This window comes from Phalacrocorax carbo, chromosome 7, assembly GCF_963921805.1.
Source record: "Phalacrocorax carbo chromosome 7, bPhaCar2.1, whole genome shotgun sequence".
Lineage (NCBI taxonomy): Eukaryota > Metazoa > Chordata > Aves > Suliformes > Phalacrocoracidae > Phalacrocorax > Phalacrocorax carbo.
Window position 1 is genome coordinate 22,226,119 of NC_087519.1, and position 16,884 is coordinate 22,243,002.

Here is a 16,884-nt window from a genome sequence, read left to right on the forward strand (position 1 = left end):
TCATTAAGGCCTTAAACCAGGGGACAGAGGGAAAAGGGGATTTCTGTTTGCCTCGCCAGTTCTGCTGTTTGGGGATCAGCGGCACTGAGGGCACCAGCTCAAACACCGCGCGGTGCCTGCCATGTCCTTCTCCCAACTAACCTTGAGCACCTGCCAGCCAAGAGCATGAATGAATTTTTTTCCAGCGACAATTCCTCCCTGCCTTCCTACTCCCACGTGTTGGCTTTGGTGTGGTTTTTTTTTTCTGTTGTTCTGGTTTTGCGGTTTTTATTTCAGCTGGGAAAGAACTGGTTTGTGCGTTTTGCTCGGAAAGCTGTGTCCTGAGATGGGGTGTCCCTTTGGATGCGGATGTGGTGTGGGGGCTGACGTGCAGGGGACACACGGTTTCCTCCCGCCTTGTGTGGGGTGGTATTTTTGTGCCCCGTCCTTTGCTGGCAGAGCCTGTGCTGGGGGGCTGCCCGGGGCCCCCCCAGCCGTCTCGGCCAGAAATTGGCGATTTTACACCCCTTTCCTCCTGTTTTATTTTTTTCCCCTGCGTTTGACTTTTTTCATGTAAAAAAAGGAATATAATTAATAATAAAAGGTATATGTGCTCAAAAGAGACTCGCTCGCCTGTCGGGGGCGTGGTTTTGCGGGGGCGTGTCCGGGGCGTGGCCAGGACCGGGGCGCGCCGGGAAGGCGGAAGCGGGGTCGGTGCGGAGATGGCCGGTGCGGGCTGGGCCCCGCCGCGCCTGGACGAGTTCATCCTCACTGAACGCCTCGGTGCCGGCACCTACGCCACCGTCTACAAGGCCTACAGGAAGGTAGGGCCGGGCCTGCTATGGGGACCCCTCCCAATCTCCCCCCCGACCCCCTGGGACCCTCCTTTTCACAGTCCTCCATATGTGACACCATCCCTATAGCCCCTATATGGGACCTGCAGCCCCCAGCTTGGGACCTGTCCCCTCTCCACCCCTGCCAGGGGCTCCTTTTTCCCCCCGCCCACCCAGACCCCTCTGGCAGGCTGGGGAAGGGCCCTCAGGGTGGCTCTTTGGGTGGGTGGGGGGCTCCAGGGTCGGCTCCCCTCGGCAGAGGGATGCACGTGAGGTGGTGGCCATCAAGTGTGTGAGCAAGAGGAGCCTCAACCGGGTGTCGGTGGAGAACCTGCTGACAGAGATTGAGATCCTGAAGACCATCCGCCACCCACACATCGTGGAGCTCAAGGACTTCCAGGTGGGGCTGGGGGCTTCCAACATCCAGCCAGCTCAGGTTCTGGGGTCTGTCCCAGCTCCCCAAAGGTGTATCCATGGGGCTGGGTGCCAGCAACTGGGCAAACTGGTCCAAGCGGGCCCTGTGTGGGTGAGATATGCGGTGGGACAGGCCAGGGTGGCCTGATGGGGTGCTCTTGCACAGTGGGACAGTGACCACATCTACCTGATCATGGAGTTCTGTGCTGGGGGGGACCTCTCCCGCTTCATCCGGATGCGCAGGATCCTCCCCGAGAAGGTGGCACGCATCTTCCTGCAGCAGCTTGGTAAGGATGTGCTTATCCAGTGCCCATACCGGCCCTGTCAGGCACCTTCCCCAGGGGTTTGGGGGTGCGGTGGCATCCCACCTGCCACATGCCCTTCTGCCTGCCCAGCCTGCGCCCTGAAGTTCCTCCACGACTGCAACATCTCCCACCTGGACCTCAAGCCACAGAACATCCTCCTGAGTGCCCTGGAGAACCCCCAGCTGAAGCTGGCAGGTCAGGGCAGGTCCCTGGGAGGGGCTGGTGGTGGTAATTCACTCTTCCTTCCCCTCCCCCAAGCTCTCCTTGCCCTCTCCCCCACTAGATTTTGGGTTTGCGCAGCACATGTCGCCATGGGATGAGAAACACGTTCTGCGGGGCTCCCCACTCTACATGGCCCCTGAGATGGTGTGCCGCCAGCAGTACGATGCCCGGGTGGACTTGTGGTCCGTGGGTGTCATCCTTTATGGTGGGCTTTTGTTTTTATATCCAATGGGGCTGGGCACAGGGCCAGTTTCCCCCGCTCCCTCTGCCCCTGCGGCTCCCTTTCTCCCCCTACAGAAGCACTTTTCGGAAGGCCACCCTTCGCCTCCCGCTCCTTTGCTGAGCTGGAGGAGAAGATCCGCAGCACCCAGGCTGTCGAGGTAATGTGGGATGGGATAGAGCTAGATAGGGTCTCGCAGCCTGTCCCTGTGCGCTGGGGTTGCAGTGGGGCTGGTGGTCTCAGCCCCCTTCCCTCCCCAGCTGCCCAGCCGGCCCCTGCTCTCCCCGGAGTGCCGGGATCTTTTACGACAGCTCTTGGAGAGGGATCCGATGAAACGTATCTCTTTTGAGCACTTCTTTGCCCACCCTTTTGTGGATATGGAGCACATCCCCAGCCCTGAGAGCCTCTGCAAGGCGGTGAGCGGGGTGCTGGGGTGCTGCTCCCTGGGGATGCTGTGGGAGATGAGCCCTGAGCTCCCCTCCTTGTCTCCTCCAGACTGACCTGGTGGTGGAGGCAGTGAAGAAGGATCAGGAAGGGGACGCCTCCGCTGCCCTCTCACTCTACTGCAAAGCCCTGGAGTATTTTGTGCCAGCTCTGCACTGTGAGTCTGCCCTTTTTGGTAGGCTGCATGGGTCATGGGCGGTGCTGGGTACGTTCTGCAGGGCAGCACCCTAGGGGAGGCCAGTTTGCAGCCCACCCTCCCCCCAGTGTTTGGTCATTCTCCCCCCCCCCCCCCCCCAGATGAAAGTGATGCTCGCCGGAAAGAAGCCATCCGTGCCAAGGTGAGCCAAAAATCCCTGTGGAGGTGGGGCACATCATTCTCCCAACTTAGGTCAGCAAGATGCACCCCAATCCTCTGTCCCCTGTGGTGGAGGTCCCCTCACTCTCCCACCCCTGCTGTGGGCAGGTGGGGCAATACATCTCCCGAGCAGAGGAGCTGAAGGCATTGGTCACCTCCAGCAGCAAGAACCTCCTGCAGCAAGAGAACCCGTCCAGAGCGCTCCTTAAAGGTAGTGGTTTTTAGGGACATCCCACCTCCCAGCATCGGCAGAACAGGACGGGGGCACCCCCAGTGGTGTTTTGGTCTGAAGCGTGCCTCATAGGGGTGCTCCCCAGTGCAACATCTCCTCTTGCAGAGATGGCCAAGGACAAGCCTCGGCTCTGCACTGCGCTGGAAATGGCTTCTGCTGCCATTGCTAAGGTGAGTCATGGATTTGGGGGTCCCCTCTCCCTCGAGTGGAAGGGGAAAGAGCAAATCCAGGTGGGGAGGGAGCTGGCATTACCCCCTGGCTGCAGCCTGACCTCTGGGGTCTCTTGCAGGAGGAGGAAGGCAAAGATGACAGTGACACCCTGGAGCTCTACCAGCAGAGCCTGGGGGAGCTGCTGCTCCTCCTGGCTGGTGAGTTGTGGCCATAGCAGGCACTGTGGGGCAGGGACAGATCCTGCACCCATGGCTGATCTGGTGGCACATCCTGGTGGCACATCCCTCTTCCCTCTGCAGCGGAACCTGCAGGCAGGCGACGGGAGCTGCTCCACGCAGAGGTGAGTGCCAGCCGTGGGACAGCGGTGTGTCCCCCTTGGCATGGCTTTGAAGGGGCTTTCCTCTCTTTCTGCCAGATCCAGAACCTGATGGCCCGAGCTGAGTACCTGAAAGATCAGATGAAGGTACAGCTGCTTAGGGGGCCTCTGGAGCATGCTTGGGAGGGGGTTTACAGGCTAGAAAACATTCCTCTCCCCTGGCAGATGCGGGAGGCGCAGTCTATGGGCAAGGAGGCACTGGCAGAGCCTGTCCGGAGCAGTGAGTACCCCTCTCTGTCCTCCCTCATCCCTCTGGAGGGGCCTTGGTGAAAAAGGCCTGGGGAAGCATCCCCCCTCGTGGCTATGGTCCTGTAGTAGGGAATATCCCTACAGCTGCTGCAGCTATGGGGATATTTCTGCCCATGGGTAATCCTGATACCGCATGCCCTCCTCTCCCCCCAGCATGGGGTCATCCATGCCTGGGAGCCCACCCAGGCTGGGTGACAGTGTGTGCAGCCAAGTGAGCACCCTCTGTCCCCCCGGCACAGCCTGTACCTTGCAGTGATGACAGGAGCCGGCCGGCAGGATGCTGCTCACTGCCCTGGCACTGCCATGCAAAGAGATGCCGTCAGCGGTGGGGAGGGAAGACAAGGCTTTCATCCTGACTGCATCGGGACAACCACCTCAGGGGTTCACCCTTGGGCTTCCACCCCCAGAGGGTCCCACAGGTGGGTCCGCAGGGCCATCTGCCTCTCTCCCTGGGTGCTGGCATCAACTCTTTCCTGACAGGCAGAGTTCCCTCCCAGCCCTGCCTCGACTGTCTGCTGCCACAGCCTCCCCTGACCATGGCGGGCAGGTTATTCCACTCTAATTCCCTCCCCTGGCTCCATAGGACTAGGTATTTTTATCCTGGCGCCAGGCTCCGGCAGAATATCCCCCCTGCCAATCACATATGTCTCTTGCCTTTTCGGCTGGATGTTTCTTCCACCTCCCATATTCTTCTGGGGGAACCCTGAGCATATGCACAGCCCAGACCCACAGAACCATGCTGGTAGCTCCAGGCTGTTGGTAACGGCAGCAGGCAGGGGGTTGGGGGTGCTTCCTGCGCCTGCCCTCTCCTGTGCCTTTCTCGCCCAGCAACTACCTCTCTGCACCCACCGTCGCCCGCCCAGCCTGGAGCACCCAGTTGCACTGTCCCAGCCCAGCCGTACCTCCCTTTCACCGCTGGAGCATTGAGGTCAAGGCTTTTTCTTCCTAAACCTGCCTGTACTGGAGTCTGGCAGGTGCTGATTGTATTCATCGTTTGTGTCATGAGGTGTTACCGGTGCTCAGCAGGGACAACTGATTGTGCGTGCTCCTCCATGGGTATAGTCGTCAAATAAAACAGATGAGCAGAAATCAATCACCTTCAGGGACAGAGTCATGTGGCTGAAAACAGCGATACTTCCCTGAAGGCAGAGCCTGGGCATCCTGTCTGCTCTGCTTCTCAGGGCTCTGACAACCTGAATATCCAAATTATATTCCCAGGAGCCTCCCCAGCCCTCCGGAGGTCATGTATCTGGGGTGGGGAGGTCTGCCTGCCCTGCAAAGCAAGGGACTTGTCTCAAAATCTGCTGTATTTCAAGGGAATGTAATTTATTGTCTTTAATAAACACTTACTTTGATTTCTCCAACTCCTCCAGTCTTGGGTTTGTTCTTTAAGACCCAAGAGGGGGCTTCAGCCAAATGCAGGACAAAGAGCTAGCCTGGGGTGCCTGGAGCCATCAGGAAGGGCTGGGGACCCTTTGTTGCTGTCCCCCTGCCCAGGACCAGAGCAAGGGGTGCCCTTCTCTCCTCCAGCCAGTGCTGGCTGGGAGGGTGCCACCTCCCCATACTCCCTGGGGACATGAGGCAGCCAAAGCACGGTTTGACCTTGTTTTCGCTCCAGATCTTTTTTTCTCCTTGTGTGTGCGCATGTAAAACATTGAGCAGAACAACACGGAAGATTACGTAAAATCACATTTTCTCCAATAGATTTTTATGGCAGGTGAGGAATGACTGGGCAGCGAGGTGTGGGGGAAAGGCAGAGGGGTTGGAGCAAAGGCTGGGGTGATTTTTGGGGGACCCCAGGGATGGTCTGAGCTGTGACCCCAGCACAGCTCTTCCTGAGGCTGCTTTTGCCCCAGATGCTGCCCCATAATGTGATTTCTTCCTCCTGTAGCCCCAGCCTTTAGGCCTTTGCTGGCTGCTCGATGACCAAGCTGTCAGAGACCTTCCTGGGCAGATGTGGCAAGGCATTTTTATGTCTTTTTAAATTATTTTTTATTATTTTTTATTATTATTCTGAGCAGAGATTATAGCCTGAGGCTTTAAAGAGCTTTCAAACCCCCTGCCCTCCCCTGGCCTGTGGCTAGGGCAGAGCCGCTGGGGATGGCTGAACCGGCTGGCTGCGGCAGCCGGCGTGGATAATCGCATCCGTCTTTACGCTCTGCCGAAGACATGGCTGAATCCAGAGCCTTTTGAAGTGAGGAGAGGCTCCGGCCGCTTTCCCAGGGGTGATGGAGCTTGGGGTGCCTGGCTTTGTGTCAGGGTGGATGCGAGTCTCTTCTGCATCAGGGCTTGCAAAGCGCTGCCAAGTGTCACTGCCCAGGCTGGAGGGAAGGAGGCATGAAGCGAGCAGTCCCCAGGCTGGCAGTGCGGGGCTGGCTCCAGCGGTGGCCTCCGTCACTTGGCATGGCTTTGGCTGCAGCAGGGAGAAGCGAGCACGGCTGTGCTCCGGCTGCCTTCTCCCATCGGTGTCACGGCAAAGCCCAGTGGGGATGTGTGCTGAAGCGGTCCTGCCTCCTCGCCTCTTGCAAGGGGCTCTTCTGACCCACAGCATCCCATGCATTGCTCACAGGGTGGCTCTTGGGTCCAGATTGTCACCCAGAGGGGGATGAAGGGGTGACAGATGTGTTTATCACCCTCCTAGTACCATCCTGTGTGTCACTCAGTGATGTAAGTTCAAACACTTTCAAAGAAAGAGAGGGTTGGAGAAGGCTGGGTCAGTGCGTGGAGCCAATCCTGGGCTCTCCTCTGTGCTCTTTAAGCCAAGTTAATCCCAATATCTGGACCAGCTGTGTGGTCATGCTGCAGTGGGATGGATGGGGCCATCCCTTCCTGCAGCAGCTGACAGGGAGATTTAATCACCTGCAAAAACAAAAATGAAGCGTTCAGCAGAGATCCCCCATCCTTTGATAGCACTTCATTTGTTTTGGTGCTTTAACAATTGCTCATTTAATGCTTTGGCCAGTGGGGAAACCACTCACGACATCCCATGTGCGCCAGCAGAACGGAGGCCTGATCCTGTGGCCGTATGATAAGGGCTTGCTCCATGTCTGGTGCACGAGAGTAGCTCTGCCCACCCACGGGCTATTTATTTATAAGCTCCACTGCTGGCAGAGATCCACCAGCACCCAATAAAGGTTTGCTTAGACAAATCCAACCCAAACCTGGCCCCATAGGTTAAGGAATTATATAGGGGTTTATAATGTAGAAGAGAAAAAATAGATTTTCTGCTTTAATCCACACTAATTCTTTGCTTTAAGTTTTTTAGCCCATGTGTTGATGCCTGGAGCAGTCATGTGGCATGCAGGCGGCAGGGATGCTCGGCTGCAGGGATGCTCAGGGAACATCAGCAGGGAATGCTGGCAAATGGGATGTGTTTCTTGATGGGTAGGGGACAGGCAGGAGCAGGGGTGCCTGCCCCTCCTCCCCACATCCCAAACTCTCTTCCCCAGTATGGGCAACAGGCCGGCGATGGGAGCAAGGCTGTGGGCTTGGCCCATCCGCGGAGTTCACGCTGCTTTGCCAAGAACGCTTTGCTGAGGCTTAACATGTTGCGGAGCCAAGCAGGAGAGTGTGTGCTGCTTGCTTTTCACATGCCTGGGGGTCATGGTGCCTCCTAAAATAAACCCGCCGAGCTTCACGCGGCCTTAGAGTGACAGCACGTGGGCTGGGAGCGAGCACAGAGCAGAGCTGAAGGTCTGCAGCTGGGGGAGCAGGGAAGGTGGGCAAAATAAAAGGTAGGGGAGAGGGTCAAGGCTGTGTCCTGGTGGGGTTACACTAGTTACAGGTGGGGATGAACTGAAGGGCTGCATCCCCCAACCCCATCTCCCTCCCTCTGCTCCAGTGGGGGTCCGGCTCACCCACGGGATGTTTTATTGATCGAGCCTTGCCATCAGCCAGGGATGTAAAAGCCAAGCCCAGCTGGAGGGCTTAGCTTGGTCGGTGCCTGCTCTCTGCTATCCCTTTCCTGACGGGGGATTAGATGAGCTTGGGCTGATCCTCATCAGGTATGATCTCCTTTCAAAGCTAAAGCTGCTTCTGCCAATCTTCCCTCTCCTTTCTTGCCAGCTTCCAGTACCGTGTGGGGCCGCGTTAGGGCTCTGCTTCGGGCAGATGTCCCCAGAGCTGCTGGTGGGTCCCCGTGGGGCTGGAGAGCAGCCTGGTCCCTGGGGCCGGAGGGCTGTGATGATGTGGGTGCCTATGGGCAGAGCATCACATGTGAGCTGCAGCCAGGAGGCTGAACTGCCTCCATCTGTCTGTCCTGCCAGCCAAAGCGGTGGCTGATTTCTTCTCAGAGGTGAGACAACCTCTGACTTTGAAGAGTATCAGGATTTTCTCAGGACTCCTTGACCCCAGCATGGTATTACCAGTGGGCTGGAGGCAGAAAGCAACTTCCTGGCTGTACCAGGGAGTTTTGCTCAGGCCAGCAGCCCCAGGCATGGCCTGATCCAGCCTTCTTACTGCAATAAGAATAAGAATAAAAGAATAAAAAGAATAATACCAGCTTCCCAGCACCGTCCCCTGTGTTTCCCTGGATGACCCACTCCACCCCCCGCAAAAGCAAATCACAGTTAATCCACTCCATTGGGATTTGGAGCAGTAAATTCCCATCCTGTGCCAGCTCTTTCCAGGAAGCCTTGCTGCAGGAGCCCACCACCCACCAGAGTGCCGGCAGGCTGGAGCTGCTCCGGCTTGAAGTAACACCTGTGCTTATCGCGGTCTTGTCCCTGCAGAGACATGTCCTTGCTCGAAGCGGTGCCATGGACATTCCACAGTGCCCATGAGACTGAGGTGGGGAGCTGGTGAGTGGTCTGAAGGCTTTTTACTAAAATAGCCAAAATTCTGTGAAATCTGGGGGTTTTGCTTGCTTTTAAACCTGGCTGCTGACAAAGAGCCGCTCATAGCATCCCTTTGGTACAAAACATGGCAAAACACCCAACCACAGCCAGGTGTGATGTTTTCTTCTGGATGATACTGCAAAAGATTTCTCCCTTGAGCTCCCATCGCTGCTTCCCCCTGCCCTGTAAAGGGGATGCGCTTGATCTTTCTACACCCCTTGTGCCTCCGGACACCCCAACACCTTTATCAGGAAAGCACTGCTTGAGGAGAGAAAGAAATGCATAGACATCTCCTGGTATTTATTCCACCGGTTATAACAATACCATGGCACGGGGACAGCATAGGAAGTGGAGAGACACTCAAGTGAGCACAGTGCATAACTACAGCACGACAGAGGAGGAGGAGATTTTTCCCTTATCACTTTGTTCTTCTCCTGGAAGGAACAAGGACATGAGTGGATCCCACCCCAGGAGAGGGAGGGGGTGCCACCACTGCTCCAGGGAATGGCTGGTGTGGGTTCAGATGAGCACCATGGAGGGGCTTTATTCCAATCTGGCATTAATTGAGGCTTCAGCCCTCTGGTCCTCAACAAGCCCCTTCCCGCTGGATTATATAGCAGGTCCTTCCTGGCTGACTCCTTTAAGAAGGGCCCTCAAGGTCAAAATGGTTCGTATTTCTTGCACAGACGGGATGTTATTTCTTGTTTGATGGGTATGGGATGTGAGGGGGGGGCGGGCATTTCACATTGTGCCTCATCCTTGCAAAGCAAATTGGAGCTTCCCTGTCGTTTCTAGGAGGCTCACTTGAAATGTGTAGGCAGAGACACGGCGTATGGCCACCGCTCTGCTGGAAAGCCATTGCCTTCTCATGCTGACATGGTTCAATAACACTCCAAGGTCACTCCAGGCTTTCCTTCCCTGCAACCTCTCCCAGCTCTCGCTAAAGACGCCCACTGTCACGGGCACAGGGGGAGGCATTGGGGTACAGGGGGGACACATGCTGGCTTTTTGCTCCTACCTCAGACCAGAGAACAAAACAAAAACCACACAACAGGGACATCAGGGTCAGGGACTTGAGGCTTCACATGGCTCAGAAGGAGGACCCGACTCACACAAGGCAAGGGTGACAACATCAGTGGGGTCCCCACTATAGGCAATAGCCACTGCCAGACCCTTCACTGCATCCCCTCCCTTGTCCCCCACCGTCACGTTGATGGGGAGGGGAGATCAGCTAGATCACATCACGGTGCATTTCTCAGCCGATTGCTTCAGGTCCTCTAGCGTGGCTGAAGCTTTGTCTTTCAAGGAATCAAGGTCCAGGTTCTGGATGTTGCTGAGCTGGCCGATAACCGAGTTCTTCTCTTCCTCCTCCTCGTTGTCCTGCTCGATCATCTTGGCCAGCTCTTTGGGCAGCTCCACGTCACCTCCCACCAGCTGGATCTGGTTGTCATCTGTTTCGTTCTGAAATGGGCCGGGATAAGGTCAGGCGGGGGATGCTGCAGGTAGGAGGGGGTGCTTCTGGAGGCATTAAAGGCATGTGCAGGGTTCACAGCAATGTCTGCATGGGCTTGGGTAGTCTTCCCATTTTAATGTCTATGTGGGTTGGTCCCTGGGGCTCACAGTCATCCTCGTGCTGTAGGTAGGATTGTGCCTGTGAGCTCCATCACTGCTGGCCCAGAGAGGACACACACGGCTGAGCAGAACCCAGTCACACACCAACAGACACAGCAAGAGCCAAGATGATAACCTGAGAGTGCCAGCGTCCATGTAAATTGGCTTTCAGCTTGCATTGGAGTGGTTGGGGAGGTTTAGGCACCCAATTAAGCTACACGTATGCTTAACGACTGCACCCACTGGGGATCGGAGTCAGCCCTGCGCTGGAGAGCCACAGGGAGACTTTGCAAGAGGCAGCCTGGCTGCCAAGCGGGATCAGTAATGAGCAGAAGAAACTTGCTGAAAGATTAGAAGGGACATCTCAAGCATGAGAAAGCAGCAAAAGCATTGGGGGGGGGTTCAGATCTGAAAAAATCCCCGATTCCCTTGGAGAAAAAAAAATCTCCATCTCTTCATTTTCTGCCTTTTCTTGCTTTTGGCAGGGGTGATATAAATTCTCCAGCTGTTTATTTCCTGGTAATAAAAGGGGTGTGAGAAGCAGCAGGGTGTGCATCCAGGCTGACTGAACAATATCAAACAATCTGAACAATATCGCTTGGCTTAGCTGACCCTTCTGAATTAAAATTAGCCCAGCTCCAATTTAGAGTATTCACTGCTGAGATTCTTGCTGAATAAAGAGTGAGTTTGGGGGGAGAAGAGCTTATGGCAGTTCCAAGAATGGCTGAATTATCCCTTGATTAAATTGTTTCTAGTGAATCATTCATTGGGCAGAAATTCCAAAACAGGAGTTTAGCTGGGAGACCTTTGCCAAATAATCCAGGGAGAGGAATTGGCTAATCCAGCTGGGAAGGTGTAACGCCACCTCTGCTCCCAGCTACGGGGCTGGGATTCTGGGGTGAAGGTGGCTTTCCCTTGTCCAGTTGGGGTTGGGGGGCAAAAGAGAGGAAGGGGGGGATCAAGCAAGGCAGAAGGCATGTGTTGGGAGTCCCACTGTTTGGAGTCGGTGGCTTGCAGTGCCCGGGCTTGATGGGAAGGCGCCAAGATTTGGGTGGAAGGATTCTTTTTAGGCGAACTGATTTGCACTTGGGCTTTGTAGCTGAAAAACTCAGCCAGTGAAGAGGGTCCAGGACCCCTTCCCCTCCCTGTGGAGTAGGGGTGTTGTCTGTCCCCCCATAGCCCCATCTGACAGGCCCCCCATGAGGGCTGTGATGGGACTTAGCTCCCTGTGTGACCCCCCAGTGCCTGGCACAGCCGTACCTTGGGGAGCCTGTACTTGTCTCGGAAGTGGGACCTGAACGTCGCCCTCTCCGCCTTGCGCTGGGCAAATTGGGCATCTCTCTCCATCCTGTGAACCACAAGGGACAGTTACCAGCAGCTGCTGCTGCCGCCCCCCGTCCCTGGGTCTGAGCATCTCTATCACCCCACCCCCCCCCGCCAACCAGGGTACACCCCATCTCCTCTGTGAAGTCCTGGTTCCCCACATTTTCCTCCCCTCAGCACAGCCTGAAAGGAGAAAACAATCCCATCTCCCGGGTGAGGAAGCGGATTAAAGGATTAGGGGTTCATTAAACTCCCTCACAGCCCTGCCACCCCCAACGCTGTCTCCCCCCATGCATGGGATGGGGGGCTGCAGAGGGACCGCCCCATCCACCGCCGGGACCCCGGGGGTCCAGCCCGCCCCAGTACCCGCTGCCGGTTGCACTCACTTCTCCTCCACCAGCTGCCGCTGATATTCCTCGTACTCCTCGCGGGTCATGCCCTGTGCCTCAGCTGGAGACTTCTCGCCCTCGCTCTTCTCCTCGCCACCCAGGCCACCGGTCAGGTTCTTCAGCTGCCCCCCCACCATGCTTTTCACCATGAACGCCATGGTTGTGGTCCCGGGAGGCCGGGAAGCTCGGGTGCTGGGGCAGCAGGGGTGCCGGGGAGCTGGGGTGCAGAGTTACCACGGAGCTGGGGTGCTGGGAGAACTGGGGTTAATGGGGAGATAGTGTTCTGGGGTACGGAGGAGGGAGGAAGGTGAAGATGCTGAGTTACAGGGGAGCCCGAGGTACCGGGCTAAGAGCGAGCCAGGGAGCCGAGGTATACTCGGTGCTGGGGTGCCGGGAGCAGGGAGTTACCGGGAAGCTGGGGTGCTGCGGGTGTGGGCTCCCGGGCAGCTGGAGTACCGGGTTATCGAGGAGCTGGGATCAGCAGAGCCGAGTTCCCAGGCAGCCGGGACGCTGCGGAGGTGAGCTCCCGGGATGCTGTGTAGCCGAATTCCCAGGAGCCGGGGTGTCCGGGCTGCCGGCGATCAGCGGGGCCGTTTCGCCCCACCGCCCATGGCGGGGCCGGGCTGGCCGGGGACCCGAACCGGAGAGGCGCGGAGCGGCCGGTGCTGCAGCACCGGGACACGGACAGCTCCGGTATGCGAGCGGCAGCCGCCGGCGCCGCCTCCCCCCGCCGCCCCCCGCCTCCCCCGGCCGCTCCCCGCCTCCCCCTGCCGCCCCCCGCCTCCCCCCGCCGCCCCCCGCCGCCCCCCGCCGCCCCCCGCCTCCCCCCGCCTCCCCCCCCCCGCCCCCCGCCGCCCCCCGCCTCCCCCCGCCTCCCCCCGCCGCTCCCCGCCGCCTGGCAGAGAGCCGGAGCCGCCGCCACCCCAACCCTCCCCAGGATCACGGAGAGTCCCGCACCAGCCCCCTCCTCCCCCGCCTCCCCAAGGGGGAAACTTGAGCGGGCGAGGAGCCCCCGGAGCCCCCAGCCCGGGGAAGGATGAAGCCACGGTGAGAGCTGCTGTGAGCCCCGCCGTGCCCTCGTCTCCTCCTGCCTGGGGACAGGTAGCGATGGTACTTGTCTTACCCCGTCGAGGGGTTGCGGTGGAGCAAACCCATGGAAACATCTTTCTCCCCCACTTTATTCCCCATCCTTTGTGTCCGGCTGGAGGAAAAGCTGGGATTTAGCACTCTCTAAAAGCCAGATGTACCACACACGAGTTGCAACCATTGTTTGCTTGTAGATCTAAGGGCTGGCATGCCCAAAAGCTTGTTTCTTTCCTAATAATATTATTAATTAATTTTAATAAAAGCTGCTACCAGTCCCCACAAACACTGCCTTGGTGATATACCAGAGCTGGCCCAGGGACCCACGTGTTCATCGGTCACTCAAATTAGGAGGCTGAGGACAGAGCAGGCATTGATTTCTTTTCGTAATTCCCTTGGCCCCTCTGGCTCTCCTGGCTCCCATCCTACCCCCACTCCCACTCCTGCTATTTCCTCTGACTGCAGCCGTATTGTGGGCCTTGGGGAGTGAGCAATTAATGGCATCAGAAACGTACCTCCCTTCCAGATGGCCAGCCTGGCTTTAACATACATTTCTCCCTTTTTTCTTCTCCACTCATGAAAAATGAGCGTGGATCCAAACCCCAATCCTGGCTTGTGGGAAATAATTTCATTTCTGAAATTTAAAGAGAATCTCCACAGATTAAAATGATGGAACAGCTGTGAAGAGAGAGGGTGAAGTGAAAGAGGGAGGGGGAATCGGCCCAACTTCTCCCTTCCCCCCTTGCCCAAGGTAGTGCCAGGCAAATATTTATCTTAAAAGGAAAATTTTTTTTAAAAATATATTTGTATTGGACAATAATCGGGTCTGCAGTTAGGCAGTGACCACTGTGGTTATGGTCAGAGTCCACTTTTGGAAGTAACTAAAGGGAATTTGTCCTGAAGAAGGCTCTCTGGGGCTATGGCTAAATCCCAGGGGAGCAGAGCCCCCTTAACGATGCCGGCAGTTCCCCTGCCTTCATCTGAACGTGCAAATTGCCTTTCCACACAGCCTTGGGGCTGAGGGAAACCCATCCAAGGCACTGCTGGGCACAACCTGGCATCACCCACAGCATCTCACCACCACTCAGATGCCCCTGTGGCTGCTGCCTGCCCTGAGTCAATGCCAAGCTCACTGCTCATTACTCCTACCAACTGCTTCCAGCCATGATTTTCACTTTTCACACTGATTTGTGGACCAACTAAGCATTTTCCCATGGAAAGCCCATGGAAAATGAATTTTAACCCACAACAAGCTTCCACAACCTGCTTAGAAATAGGCTGAGAGCCCCAGGCACTCTACAGACGTCCCATTGCCAACAGTGTGTTCAAGTTTTGGCTGTCAGTCAGAGAAGGACTGGATGAAAAGAGGGGTAGAGCATCCCTGCTTGTGTCCAAGAGCTGCTTGTGCCCCAGAGCTGCTGTGCCCTTGGATGCCGGGTAGGTTTGAACTTTGGATTGGTTCAGAGCAGACTTCTGATGCGGCTGGTCCTAGGAGCTTTGCTCAGTCTGGATTTCTATCTAAGCATTCCCTAACAGTAAGAGACTTGAAGTCAGGACCAATTTTTTCCAGCTGGGTTAGATGGGTCAGCTATCATGTAGCCTCCCTTTTTGAGAAACTAAGAGAAAATAGCTCTTGATGAGCAGAAATGCTTGGCCAAAGCAGCTAGGTGAAAATTAGCACGCGATTACCAGCAGCAGCTGGAACTCAGTCACTCATGGCAGGGATGCTCACTCACCAGGAGAGGGATGTACCCCACAGAAGGGGACCTTGAGGTTGTTCTTTGCAGCCTCTTGCAGCCCAGGCTGGTTCAGGAACTCATTTTATAGGGATGGAGCAAAAGGCAAAGGGAAGGACTTCCAGCAAGGTCTCACAGCTGCTGGCAGCTCTCCCATCCCTTTGGCTCTTTGGGCTGTGCTCTTTCCAGGGAGGCCAGTGTCCCATCTGGAGGTGGAAGAGAGAAGGAACTCAGAGGTTTTGGATGGCTGGTGATCAAGCCCATGGCGATGCTTCAGGGTGGTTGATTTCCCATTTGCTTTTCTTTGGGCAGCTGAACTGTTCCTTATCCCTGAAATATATTCAAGTAAGAATGACTCATCCTCCCTCTCAGGACTCTAACCTGCAGTAATGAGATGTAAATCCTTGCATGACCTATTATATTAGCTTATGCTATATCACACATCTCTGTGGATTAGACAGGAGGGAGATGAAATGTCCCCCAGTAGCAGCCAGCCTCAAACAAGCTGGTGGAAGTTAAGAGGATCCTCTCTCAGCCTTGACACCTGATTTGAATAGGATGTAAGCAGTTCCATTCCCTTTGCTGTGGTGAGAGGGACCATTTCAGCTCTTCTTTCCAGGTAATGGGAGAACTGGCTCTAAAGCCACACCTGGAAGCTCTTCCCTCAACCAGGGTTTCATAGGATGCTCCAGAGATCCCTGAAGGGACCAGGAATGGCCAGGATTTCCTGCAGTGGCTGGTTCTTGGAGTTATCCCGTAGATTGTACAGGGGATGGGAAGGATCTGTGACCTTGACCTGCAATGCAATAGCAATAAGGCCATTGAAGGGCAGTGACATGATCCTTGTCAGCCTGAAATCCAGGGGAACACAAAGGTTTAAACTTCTGAAGACCCTGAGTAGGTGAATTAATCCTGGAAACACATGTGTGTGCTGGTGATGTGACGGGAGGAAATAAGAAGGTGTCTCTAAATAAAGCAGGCATCCTTTCTGCTGGGAGAAGTCACGCTTGCACTTGGTGGTTGATTGCCACTTATTGTGATGGGGGCAGGCACTGTAAACACAGGGGCCTCTGTGCTCAGCCCTGACCCTGGGTGCACAGGAGCAGAGTCACCTCTGCTCTTCCCACCTGCTGATGGGGATGCTCCAATGGGATGGGCAGAGCGATACCCTGCTGTGCCCATCACTGCCACGCAGCTGGGGCAGCCGCCTGCTCTGGCATGGGGATAAGGCACAGTGACATCCATCCCATGATGAGGCATCTGGAACAGACCCAGGAGCTAAGCATCCCGTGGGAAGGGAGCTGCTGCCAGCGGTAGGGTGGCTCTCGCCTTGGGGACAGTGTGGCACATCTGCCCCCTTTCTTTGAGATCTCCACCATCATAAAAACAACAGAACAGCCACTGATTAAACCTCAATACTAATTAATCTCTGCTGAAGCTTTTTTTTTTTCCATAGAGCAGCCAATGTATGTTGCGTGTCCTCACTGTCGCACTCAGCTTCTCTGTGTAAACTACTTAGCTGTGAGGAGGTAACTATTACTCTGGGACAGTTATTAAGAAGTTATCAAGGACATGGTGAGGGGCTGAAGCACTGGGATCTGTGGGAGAAAAGCAGAGGGACCACAGAGGGACAGCCTGGCCAGAGGGTCCTGGTGCTGTTATGGACCACCACAAGCTTCAGCTGCAAAGTTCAAGAGAAAATATCCTGTGGTCTTGAGCTGTGGCATCCCTTCAAAGGGCACTGAGTTCTCTTCTGCCCAGCACTAATTGGGCTAAAAGTGCCACCATGTCATTAACACAGGGAATAAAGAAAGCTTAGTGTAAGTGTGTTGTAAATTATCAGATAAAATTACTTCCTTTCGTGTTACTTGAACGTCATTAAATAAAGCTAAAAGTGTCTGGAGTTTGTCTTGGCTGAGGAAGATGAAATGCAATGCAGCAGCTGCCTTTTCATGACCTAGGGAAGCCATTTCAATTTAAAGCCTTCCAACTCCTATAGAACCAAGTGTTTAAGTTCCAAAAAATCTGTCATCATCGCATAAGGATGAAGAAATCCCATAGAGGGGGGTTTATTGCTGTTCTTGTTTGATATTAAGCCTTAATTATA

At 55.7% G+C, this 16,884-nt stretch overlaps 2 protein-coding genes across 5 annotated transcripts; one reads left to right on the forward strand and one right to left on the reverse strand.

Moving 5' to 3' along the window:
* Positions 1-672: 672 nt before the first annotated feature.
* Positions 673-5,164, forward strand: ULK3 (unc-51 like kinase 3). 4 transcript variants are annotated; one of them, XR_010373783.1, is made up of 16 exons: positions 673-803; positions 1,072-1,212; positions 1,393-1,513; positions 1,622-1,726; positions 1,815-1,958; positions 2,051-2,133; positions 2,234-2,389; positions 2,469-2,574; positions 2,715-2,755; positions 2,881-2,983; positions 3,110-3,174; positions 3,294-3,372; positions 3,475-3,515; positions 3,568-3,638; positions 3,717-3,771; positions 4,040-5,164. XR_010373783.1 is itself a non-coding variant. In XM_064456808.1 (16 exons), exons 1-16 carry the CDS (start codon positions 702-704, stop codon positions 4,013-4,015), a joined length of 1,452 nt encoding a protein of 483 aa, XP_064312878.1. In that variant the 5' UTR covers positions 673-701; the 3' UTR covers positions 4,016-4,041. The 4 variants fall into 4 exon arrangements, 3 of the variants coding, with proteins under 3 accessions (XP_064312878.1, XP_064312879.1, XP_064312880.1); XM_064456808.1 differs by having other exon boundaries at positions 3,591-3,638; positions 3,954-4,041; XM_064456809.1 differs by lacking the exon at positions 4,040-5,164 and having other exon boundaries at positions 3,717-3,812.
* A 3,733-nt stretch (positions 5,165-8,897) lies between these two features.
* Positions 8,898-12,672, reverse strand: CPLX3 (complexin 3). The gene is made up of 4 exons (XM_064455842.1): positions 12,367-12,672; positions 11,956-12,207; positions 11,507-11,594; positions 8,898-10,096 (listed from the first exon to the last, which is right to left on the reverse strand). The coding sequence occupies exons 2-4, from the start codon at positions 12,114-12,116 to the stop codon at positions 9,872-9,874; spliced, it is 474 nt and encodes a 157-aa protein (XP_064311912.1). The 5' UTR covers positions 12,117-12,207; positions 12,367-12,672; the 3' UTR covers positions 8,898-9,871.
* Positions 12,673-16,884: the final 4,212 nt, after the last annotated feature.